The sequence below is a fragment of the Barbus barbus genome (assembly GCF_936440315.1).
Source record: "Barbus barbus genome assembly, chromosome: 20".
NCBI classification, from domain to species: Eukaryota; Metazoa; Chordata; class Actinopteri; order Cypriniformes; family Cyprinidae; genus Barbus; species Barbus barbus.
The window spans coordinates 14,481,519-14,493,416 of NC_136748.1; the positions used below are offsets into that span (position 1 = coordinate 14,481,519).

Genomic DNA, 11,898 nt, shown 5'->3' on the forward strand with positions numbered 1-11,898 from the left:
TTGCTGTCGTGCTCTGGACCTGGTCTCTATTTTACATGCTGTAAATTCATGATTCCCAGTGAGGCCTTATGGGAAATCGTCTTTAAAAGGAAACGATGATCAAATTGAAATTGATTATTTGATTCTTAAAGCCTGCTGGCTTAAAAACAAAAGAAATCTGGCTACCGTTTTAAACCACTACATAAAAAGAACCCATTGAAAATGATAACGGTGCAAAATAAATAAATAAACACATAAATACATACAAAAAATTTAAATAAAAAAGTGCAACTTTGGCTATCACCTACCGACACAATGCACAAATCACTCCCCTCATGAGATCGATTTAAAAACTACGAAAATTACTACTACAGCATACATTATTCACGCACGAACCAGATGTGTAGTCTGGGAACGTGACGTCGGCAACGCCATGCATTTTGGGATTTAGAGACACGGTCGCTGCTGTACTGATTGGTAATGGACGCTTTTGTTTGCTTTGTACAGCTAAAAATACTTACTTGCTTGTTGTGTAATTAACTGCCATAATCCACTCACGACCGGTGTTGTGCCCAATTCTGACCCCTGCCAGATTATTACCCCACTATTATTGGTAGGTGTTAGGTTTAGGTGTGAGGGAGGGGTTAGGATTAGGCAATCTGGGGCCCGTTTCAGAAAGGAGATTAAGTGAAAACTCTGAGTATGTTAACCCTGAAATGAGGGAAACTCTGGGTTTTCGGTTTCAGAATGGGAGGTATGTTAAACCTGAGAAAGCAGGGTAAGTCAAACCCGTTTCTGGAAGAGAGGTAACTTATACTCAGAGTCAGTTACCATGGCAATTTACTCTGTGAACCTAACCTGGTCGGGAGCAGGTTTTCTTTGGTAAACCCAGAGTTTCTTTCGGTCTCCTCCCCCTTTTTAAAGTGTAAGCGATGTTTTAATACCTCATTCATTCATTCACGCCGCAAAATTGCTTTTCTTACTGAGTATTTTTGTCTTATTTCAAGTACAAACATTTAAAATTTAAGTTAAGATGCATTTTCTATACATGAAAATAATTTTTGTTAAAATATAAAATTGTTCTACAGAGTGTAAGAAAAATAATCTTAATGCAAACGGAAACAAGAATAGGCTAATTTTAATTTCTTACCCCATTGCCAGATAATTTGGAAAATAAAATAATATTTTAATTTTTTTTTCCTTCATGGAAACAAGACTAAATACCTTATAGCCTATTATTTATGTTATTATATGTTTTTTTACACCGTATTCATGTGCATATTTATTTGAGCGGGACCATTTTAAATGGTAGTTTTCTTTTAAACATCAGAGATGCAGAGCACATTATAAGATATGCAGATTTTAAGTAAAGTGTGCATCGCTCTCACGCTCTTTCTGGGAATTTTTTCCTGGGCACAAATCCGTCAAAGAGGAGTATCACAGGACTGTAGGTCAATGGTGTAGCAATGGGTTTAAATGAGGCTAATCTGATAAATGATGTTCACTTGATAACATCTTTCTGTGACCTGTGGAAGTAACCTGAAATAATCAGAATTTCCTTCAGGATTTCCAGTGTGGTTGGATGCATTGATGACAAGCATGATTACTGTATGAAATGGAAGGATGCCAGATGGAGGGGTAGTACGAGCCATAACCACCACTACAGCTGTTAAATAAGCAAATTATTACAAATTTTTTGGTCATCTTTATTTCCTAATACAAAAGCAAAAGTTATTATTTTTAACTTTTGGATTTTAGAAATCTTCCAATACTTGACCATCTCCTCTTCATCTGTCAGTGGTGCTGGTCCAGGTTCTCCCTCTGCCTTCTTGTCAGTAGTTAATTTTATTACTCTAATTAAGAAATGTAACAGGTTGGATTAGAGAATATTTAATTATGTGAAAAGAGTGCTAGACTATGTGGAAAAAGCTGCAGCGCATTGAAATATACACTGAATGATATTTAATGTCAAATGTCTGTAAAGTCATTTAGCCCACACCCATGAACCTTTCATGTTTAAAGCTTTACCTTGATTCAATTGTGTTTTTATACTTCATTTTTAGCTGCTGCCACGTTGTTTCTTTTTCTGTCTTTTTCTTTTTCTTTTTTTTTGTGGCCATGAGATACCATTAAAATGAATATTAGTTCAATAATTTACAGTTTTCACCTCAGATATTATAACAGTTATTAAGTTATAGACAGTTACTAAGAATTAATGTTACGCATTGACGGAGGTACGCGCGCTGACGTCTTTTTGGCGGGAGCTGTTGCCATGGTGAATCGTAATTTCGGCGCTCAGCTGATCATGACTTTTCATAGTCGTGGTGCACGTGCTTAACTCAGAGTCAGTCAACTCAGAGTTGATTGAACTAACTCATTTCAGCTGTTCTGTAACCGAAAACTAGAGTTTCCCATCTCAGGGTAAATCAACTCAGAGTTCAAGTTTAAACTCAGAGTTGGTTGAACCTCCTTATTGAAACAGGCCCCATATAGCATTTCAACAAAAGGGGTAATAATTTGGCAGGTGGTCGAAAATGGATTGAGATTTTTCTGCTTTCCTGCCTGGAAACAGCACCTTGGATCTCAGGTCTCCGAGCATGGCATGGGTAGCAGCAGTAAGAAGGAAAAACTTTACCTTCAACAACATTTCTCCAAACACGCTTGTTTGTTCACGTCATTTTCATAAAGGTAAGTTATAAACAAAACACGTTTAACTTTTTTTGTTGTTGTTTTTAGCACTAGCAGTGCAAACATCTAATTGTTGTTACACCGCTAACTTTAGCAGCTGACTGTCAGGGGTTCTGTCACTTTGGTCTGGTTTATTCTTGGTCATGTGACAGAGCCCTGACACTCGTATCTTGTTTTTGTGTGAGCGTGCGGTTTCAGTTCGCTTCATTTCCTCACCGTACGCTCTTGTCTCATGTCTTCGTTGGTTGTGTCCTCATCTAAATTTTCCCCCATGGGGTTGTTTTGTTTGGTTCTGTTTTGTTTTGCTTTATTTTTCCATAAAGACCTTTGCTTTCTGTGTTTGAGTCCTTGCCTTATCTTTACCCACAATCCTGACATACACTGGTAACTGGCTGAATTACTACATAACTGAAATAATTTGATCTTTTATTTTTAGGCAAGCCAGCCATGAAATGCTAGAGTGCAATCCTGACTGGGTACCATCATTGCATCTCAGGCACACAGAAGATAAAGCAATGCTCCCTGAGCGGTTTAACCGGAGTACAAGGAGACTGCAAGCTGTCACAGGGGATCATGCTGCACCTTCACCACTAGATGTAGCTGGCTAGAGACTGAAGGATGAAGCTGCAACAGCAGATGATGCTTCACAAATGGTTGACACAGACTCAAATTACAACACCGCAGAAGAGCAGGAATGCCATCTTTGTAGTTGCAGGCGTGCTGAAAATAACTGCTTGTTGGAGGAGAACAGGAGACTGAAGGAAGAGCTTGCTCAAAAGAAGATGGATGAGGATTTTGTTAAAGATGATGATGCAAAGGTGAAGTACTACACTGGGCTTCCATGTCTTGCACTTCTGATGGGTGTGTTGACACAGTTTCTTCCCTGCCTGCCACAGAATGGCCGAAAACTCTCACCTTTTCAGATGCTCCTTTCAACACTGATGCGCCTCAGGCTGAGTCTCCCAATACAGCACATTGCGTACCTCTTCCAAGGGGAAGTCGTGGCCTAATGGTTAGAGAGTCGGACTTGTAATCCGAAGGTTGCGGGTTCGAGTCTCGGGCCGGCAGGGATTGTAGGTGGGGGGAGTGAATGTCCAGCGCTCTCTCCACCCTCAATACCACGACTGAGGTGCCCTTGAGCAAGGCACCGAACCCCCAACTGCTCCCCGGGCGCCGCAGCATAAATGGCTGCCCACTGCTCCGGGTGTGTGTTCACGGTGTGTGTGTGTTCACTGCTGTGTGTGTGCACGTTGGATGGGTTAAATGCAGAGCACGAATTCCGAGTATGGGTCACCATACTTGGCTGAATGTCACTTCACTTCACTTCACTTCACTTTCTCTGTGGATCGAAAGTCTGTGTCCACCACATTCAGAGATACCATAGGTACAATGTTTAAACATCGCAAACCCTTGGTGCATTGGCCAGAGAGACACTGCTTGCAGGCCACCATGACACATCAGTTTGTAGTGGACCGCTTTGAAATTCGCATTGAAAAAGCATCAAATTCCAAAGCTAGAGCACAGACATTTTCCCACTACAAACGCCAGCACACCCTAAAGTATCTCATTGGCATTACACCACGAGGATCTATCTATTCTGTTTCCCAAGGGTGGGGAGGTCGTGTCAGTGACAAGCTTGTGACCGAGAATAGTGATCTTTTTAATAAACTATTGCCTGGGGACTTGGTGTTGGCAGGTCGCGGATTTGACATCAGAGACTGTGTTGGACTCATGTCTGCAGAAGTGAAAATACCTGCATTCACAAGAAGACGCAGCCAGCTGGAAGCAAAAAATTTGGAGGAAACACGTCGGATAGCTCACCTCAGGGTTCATGTGGAGAGGGTGATTGGATGTGTACGCAGAACGTACACCATACTAAACGGAATTGTACCAGTCAGCATGGTACTCCCATGTCAAGGTGAAGACATGACGTTCCTGGAAAAGATTGTGGCTGTATGCTGTGCCTTGACTAATATGTGCCCCAGCATTGTTATGAAACCATAAACTATGGCATTAAACTAGGGATGTTAAATCAATTGATCTTGATTAACCGCATGCAAAATAAAAGTTTCTGTTGATCGATGTTTGTGTACTGTGTATATTTACCTGTGTGTGTATGTATATATAATATATGTATGTATTTCTTATATATTCATATTTATGCATGTGTATTTATATATACATACACATACATTATATAAACACATTTATTTTGAATGCGATTAATTGATTTGACAGCCTTACATTAAACACGTGACCTATGCACAAACAGCATATCCTGCATTATCAGTGTTATACCTGTCCATTTGTAAATTGCAGGTGGGCCTCGAGAGATTTGAAATTTTTAAATTGCTCAAATGTGTTTGCTCTGACACCACAAACAAGGTAAGAAAATAAATCAGGGAAGGTTACGTGCGATAGCTCGTTAAGATCACTGTACCACTCTTTGTGTTCGTACGGAACGAGTTTGTTGATTGTCTCTCTTTTTTTCTAAGCACCACAACTTTGCTTCCTTGTTGAGTTTTTCTTTATATGTAATCTTACACTTGATCATCGTGGTTCAGTCCATTTTTATTTCTGTTTATTATCGTAGTGTACTAATATCCTGACAGCTGACGAGCATGTCCCCAAACATGGCTGCGACTACCCAGAATGCATTGCGGAGTAACGTAGTTTCCCAAGCTCTATTCTTTGGAGGTAGGAAAACAATCAATTACATGCTTCATTCAGCACTAAATATAGGCTATGGGTCAGTGCCTAAAGTTAACAAGAGAAAGTTGTTCACGAAAAATATGAATTTAATAGCAAGTAAAATAGTCGCTTTCTGGTGTAGAGTTCACAGTACGTACCCACTGATAAGGTTTGGTAGATAGATAAAATCAGATGAATAAAACAGTTGGGAGACATTTTCATGTTTTACCTTTGGAGCAATTTTATTCTGCACTATTTTTTAACAGTCACTGCCATTTCAACAGCATTTCTTGACTTTCTCACATCCATACTTCAAACATACAGGTCAGGCCATAAGGGGGATTGTTATATAATGGGTCTCTCTCATTTGATGAACCAGTGTTATTCAAATGTGATGTCTTCTGTTACAGAGACATGCACTAATGATGTACCAAGGTGAGAATGACCATATTGCTGTTTCTGGGAACCTTTTTAGAACGAGAGTTTCCAAAAAGCTGCATACAGAATCACTTGCTTTCTTGTAACAATGTGAGCAAATTGCCATGCAACCTTTGCTTATATAAACCAGACATCAAAGACAATTCTTGATGCCAACATACTCATTCAGTGTTTACATTCATTAGCATATACAAAATAAAATAATAATAATGAAAATGACAGCTATGATAATAATAATAATGAAAATGACAGCTATAATAATAATAATCTTTTTACTTTATATATATATATATATATATATATATACACACACACATAAATAAAACTTGTTCTATTTATATATAACTTGATATATAATTATTTCTTTAAAAAACATTTCAGATTAGTAACAAATGTAAAATGGCAGCTATTGAATTTAATTGCTATTGCTCTCTTAGAGCAAGTCAGCAGTCATAACCCTTTCCTTCAGTGACCACAAACATTTATTACAAGCAATGCATGTTTTTGACGTAAAATGTAATGTGTAATGTGTTGAAAGATTTTCTTTTTTATATGAATTTATTAAAGCTGGCATATTTGTCAGCCAGCTGTTCATAAATAGTATGAAAAGCTGGTTCTATTTATTGATAATTCCAATCCAGCCCTTTAATTGAAATCAAAATGTAAACATAAAAGTCTTCAGTGCTGCACTGAATAAGCCACATTTCTAATTTTGCACGTTAGCTGTTAGAGCAAGACAAAGTTCATGAGAATACACTTCATCAGTTCTGCATCAAGCAACAGCCATAAAGTCCACTTTCTGCATAGTGCAAATAATAATGTTTAAATGTTTTCTATCGCTGAATTAGTCAGCTTGACCACTTCAAGCCACTTTAAACCGAAGTCTCCACACAACAGGAGCCTCTCCGAACATAATATCTCCTCACCTCAGAGGAGTCCCCACAGCCCTCAGGCCGATGTACAATGAGGACTGGGAAGAAGCGGGCGTCTTGGTAGTTCGGCGGGCTGTCATTAAGCGCAAGCTGACTGGTGTAAGACCTGCAGCACTGTTCATCAGGGCAGCAGCGCTCTGTAAGTGTACTACTGCGGCTCCTCCACAGTCCCACGGTGCGCCTGGAGCCATACATACGGCACAGCGAGAAGTGCGAGGTGTCCAGGGACAAACGGGAGTGGAAGGTGTGGCGGGAGAAGATGGAGGAACAGCTAGAGCTCATAGTCGGCCGTCTTCGCCCGCCTTCATGTTGGCAACAGTGCTCACAGTTCTGCACCAGTGTCCCGTAGCTCTGCGCTGAGCTGCTGTCCAACAGCAAGTGGTTGGAGGAAATGCTGTCTCTGTGGTTTTCCCCAGAAGTCCCCAGGTTCATCAGCATGGCCTCGGAGTAGCTTGGTATAAGCTGGCGGTTTGAGCGAATGTGCCATTCCAGCTCCGTACTGTCGACGGTTTCTGCTCTCGGAAGGCCGTAGCGAGTGTTTCTCGAGGTGGCGTCGGTGTCTGGAGATGGACTGTTGTTGCTATACTCTAGTCCGAAGAGTTTCTCGACTTGGTAGTGCACAAACACTGTGCGGTACTCGATCAGCACTCGCAGGGGCCAAGAGAGCATGAGGAGAGCCGCCAACCAGAAGGTGACCCGTGAGGTGTACCAAGGCATTTGGTCGGGATCCACGTAAGCAATGAGGTGCTCCTTAAAGTCGACGTTCTTCAGTAGCATGCCTTCGCGGGCTTCCATGTAGTCATCCAGTCCCTCGATTTCCGAGAAGAACCTGGCTCGTTGGTTGAGGTAAGCATTTTCAGGTCCTGCTCCTGTGAAGCTGAAGCACTTGGAGAAATGCAACCGTGTCGCCGTGTTACCCTCCAGTCCGCGCAAGTTCCGCGAGACGTCTCTCATTCCACAGCGGCTGTAGTCAAACTCGCCCTCGGCCACATGTGTGTTGACACGCTCGTGATAAACCTGTGTGGTCGTGTAGGCGTCTCCATTCCGGTAACGCGTTACTTGTCGAGTCCTGCGTACGAAATGGTAACTGATGGCTTTCCACCATACGCAGGGTCGGGCTTGACGCATGCGCAGAACCCTGTCATACACGCTCTCTACATTGGCCTTGCACTGTAACTCGCTGCGGGCACGACAGTGCCAGCACTCCATGAGGTAAACGGCGTAGAGCATGAGCAGGAAGGCCAAGGGTATGTATACATAACCGTCAGAGCAAGGGCTGTCGTGGTATATCATGGCGCGACCTCCTCCTCTGAGAGAGTTCATTGAGGCTGTGAGGGAAGTACTGGAGGAATCGAAGCTCAGCTTGGTGACCTGGGTGAGCTGACACCAGGTCACGGCACCCAGACAGCTGTACATGAGCAGCGAAAGGAGGAGGCACCGCCAATGCGTCTCACGGCACATAGAGGCACTTAGGGACTGCTTTACTGGCCATTGCTACAAGGAATAATGAGAAAGAGAAATAGTAATAGTAATAAGCATATTGTAAGGCACACAGGCTTGCTGTGAATAAGTAAACAAGATGTAATGAATACAAAACAAACCATCAGAGATTTAATGTCACTTATATGAAGAAATTATATTGGACAAAAGGATAAAATATTTTTAGATCAGTTAAATAAAATTAAAACTATTAAACAATGTTTTTGTAATTGAAATAATTGGTAATTAGTAAATGAGGGGCAGTCGTGGCCTAATGGATAGAGAGTTGGACTTGTAACCTGAAGGTCGTGGGTTCGAGTCTCAGGTCCGGCAGGGATTGTAGGTGGGGGAGTGAATAAGCAACACTCTCTCCACCCTCAATACCACGACTGAGGTGAGACCCTTGAGCAAGGCACCGAACCCCCAACTGCTCCCCGGGCACCGCATCATTGGCTGACCACTGCTCTGGGTGTATGTTCACAACTGTGTGTACACTTGGATGGGATAAATGCAGAGCACAAATTCCGAGTATGGGTTACGATACTTGGCCACACACCACTTCCCCATTCCCCCTTTAAAGCTGAAAAATAACAATAAAAAAATAAATATTATATGAAAAACTTAAAAAATAGAAATGTTGCCTTACCAACTAACTGAAATAAGTTTAAGTTGAAGTAATAACATGACTAAAACTTAAGAAAGGATTAAAGCTAAATAGAATATTAAAAAATTACTACGGATGTCCCGATCAAGTTTTTTGTGCCCCCGATCCGAGTCATTGAAAAACAACAAGTATCTGCCGATACCAAGTGCCGATTCGATATTTGTATATAACATTAATGTATGTTTGATGCACACTTAAAGTACATTAAAGTTATTAAAATCAATCCACTGTATACAGAGTTGTGCTGAGAGTAATATATATATATATATATATATATATATATATATATATATATATATATATATATATATATATATATACCTTTCTGGGCCTTGAACTTGGTAGTAGCATTATTGACAATTTTCATTTTAGGGTGCGCTAACCCTTTAAAATAAATAAAATACATTTGATTTATAAATTAAGTCTGCAATGGACATTCATTTGAGTCTAATTCAAATAAAGTGCAGACAACGCTCTGACTGTAAACCTTTAACATGACAAGAGGGATATAGATCTATGTGAGAAAGTGGGGCCTGACAAGATTAAGGATTTGTTGCAATCCCTCGGTTCAGACTTAATTACTTACAGTACATCCTGGCACAAAGTCTTCATATTATGTCTATTAAACCAAAGACAAGCACTCACTACCTTCAGATAATTGACATTAAACTGGTGAACCATTTGAACATTTTACGGGTAATTCCATTTTTATAATGCTATGTATTTCACAATTTTCCGCATCGTGAAAACCATAAAGCACTGTGTATCCAGGCAATGAAATGGATGAAGAAAAACATGGTGGATGTCGTTGCAACTTTGTCTTGAGTCTTCAATCAATGCCAGACAAAATCTATCAAACTGATTTTTTTTTTATTCAAAACCTGCAGAAGAGGAGCTCAGCAATGCTTTTGTGTTCTAACGCTGAACTTGGTACACCTCTTTTGCACAGTTGTTTGTAAGTAGAAAAGGACCTTTGTTCCTAATTCTGAGTTTGTGGGTTTGAATCTCACTCAAGGGTGCTGATACTGAATACAAATTGTGATGAAAATGTCAGTTATTACTGAAAGTTCACTGAATAAAACATACTAAGAGGCTACTTTTATTTAACTTAACTGATCAAAAATCTGAGAAGTTTGTGTTTTGAATATAAAATTGACTCAGTATCTGAGATGGTATCTGTATGAGTTGGGAAAGTATGCTGTTCTCCCATAAGTGTCTGTACATTTCAGCAGCCAATACCACAGCTTCTGATATTTATAATGGTTGAAAGGCTTTTAAAGATGGGAGAGCGAGGTGCAACATCAATAATGGAAATCCCACATGAAAGAGAATACTGTGACAGAGCTAACAGTTAGCTATTCAAAAGCATACTGTAGGAAAAACTGCTCTTATCCTCACTGCTCTTGGATAAGTGAAACTTTGGACATGATATGGTTGTGATCTAAGATGCCTAAGCAGATTACATGAAACTTGATAATGACTTAAGGAATACCGAATGTGGGGCACTGATTTTGTTTGTTGGTTTACTGAGGTACCATCTCAAAAATGAAGGTTAATTTGAAGCAACTGCTCAAAATTAAAATACAAACAACAAACATTCCTTCACCAGCCTACTTGAATCCTCTTCAATGAAGTTTAAATGTTTTATTAAATCAAATTTGTGCAGCGTAATTAATATATTTAATAAAGTTAAATAGCCTAATAATGTTTATTTCACTTGGTATTTTTAGATGTTATTATTTATGCACAGCAGTACATTTTTATATAGTAGTTTACTGCTGTAGATAAAGAATAATATCTAAAAAACACCAAGTGAAATCGACGTACCAGTTTAAATGTAATTTTTAGAGAAGATCAAATCACAGTTGTGAGTTCCAGCAAGCAGGATTTGTGTGAAAGATGAGCTAAGGGACATTCACAGAACTGGCAGGCCATTCCAGAAGGCTTCACAAGGCAATATGCACCAGTAAAATTAATATCAGAGATGCGGGTTGGAATCAGCAACAGTAGCAGGCTATTTAGTGTGATAGATGAAAAGTTTTATCCAAAATACTGAGTTAAGCATATCTGCTCTAACTCCCTGTGGTGAGGGTGATTCTCAAGCTAACAGGCATATAATCTTTTCCACACTGGCAATTCCATAATTACAGCAGTGTAGAGGTGTTGATCAATGCACAGATCAGCTGAGTGCAGTGAATATAACAACAGATTTAGAGCTGATGTCAAATGCAATTTAAATCTGTTTGTCCTTCTTGGAGCCTTGTGAAATTTATTTTCATTACGGAATTTGTGCATCAAGCAGCAGTAGCATGATTTTAATACCACCACAAAAAGTGTAAACCCTAGCCTAAATTAGATTAAAGCATTGCATCCTATAGTGGGTTTATTACTCTGGATGTGCAGTCAGTGATCTACTGCAAAGAACTCAGAGTTGCATTAGCCTTTGGATGATTATCAATAGCCTAACTTGTCCACCATAAAGTTTATGCATCAACTGGAAGCAGAGGAATTGCTTGAAAAAAACTTACATTTAACAGTTTCTTTTAAACAACAAATATAAATTAATTTACAATAGCATAATCTCAATCTCACATACCTTTACTGTGACCAGCAATTTACTGGAACAAATCAAACCACACTAAGACAATCAGAGTCTACAAGGGGTTATAAACATCTAGTACTCATAAGACTCATATCATACCTCTTCCAGCACATCGAGACTGGCCGGTGTCTCCACGCCACCATCTGGGGTGCTTGGCGCTGTGTCCTCCGCAGTAGTATCAGTTTCCAGATCTAGAGACAACATCCTGCGGCAGGTGTAACATTGCAGTCAAATATGTTATCTGCAATACGCCGCTTTTCTCAATGAAACACGCTTCAGCAGGACGCCGTTTCGTCCGGCGGTGCTGTGTTTGGGATGGATGCCAGGAACGCCGGGGATCCCGCTCTGGGTGTTCCCATTCAGGCAGACTGGGGGGCGGAGACCGCGGGGAGACTGCGGAGGACGGAGAGAAAAAACCCCCCGAC

At 40.3% G+C, this 11,898-nt stretch overlaps 1 protein-coding gene across 1 annotated transcript; it reads right to left on the reverse strand.

Annotated features, from left to right (window-relative positions):
- Positions 1-6,668: 6,668 nt before the first annotated feature.
- Positions 6,669-11,677, reverse strand: LOC306885957 (transmembrane protein 151B-like; the record flags this gene model as incomplete). The annotated part of the gene is made up of 2 exons (XM_079442789.1): positions 6,669-8,222; positions 11,573-11,677. 2 exons carry the CDS (start codon positions 11,675-11,677, stop codon positions 6,669-6,671), a joined length of 1,659 nt encoding a protein of 552 aa, XP_079298915.1.
- Positions 11,678-11,898: the final 221 nt, after the last annotated feature.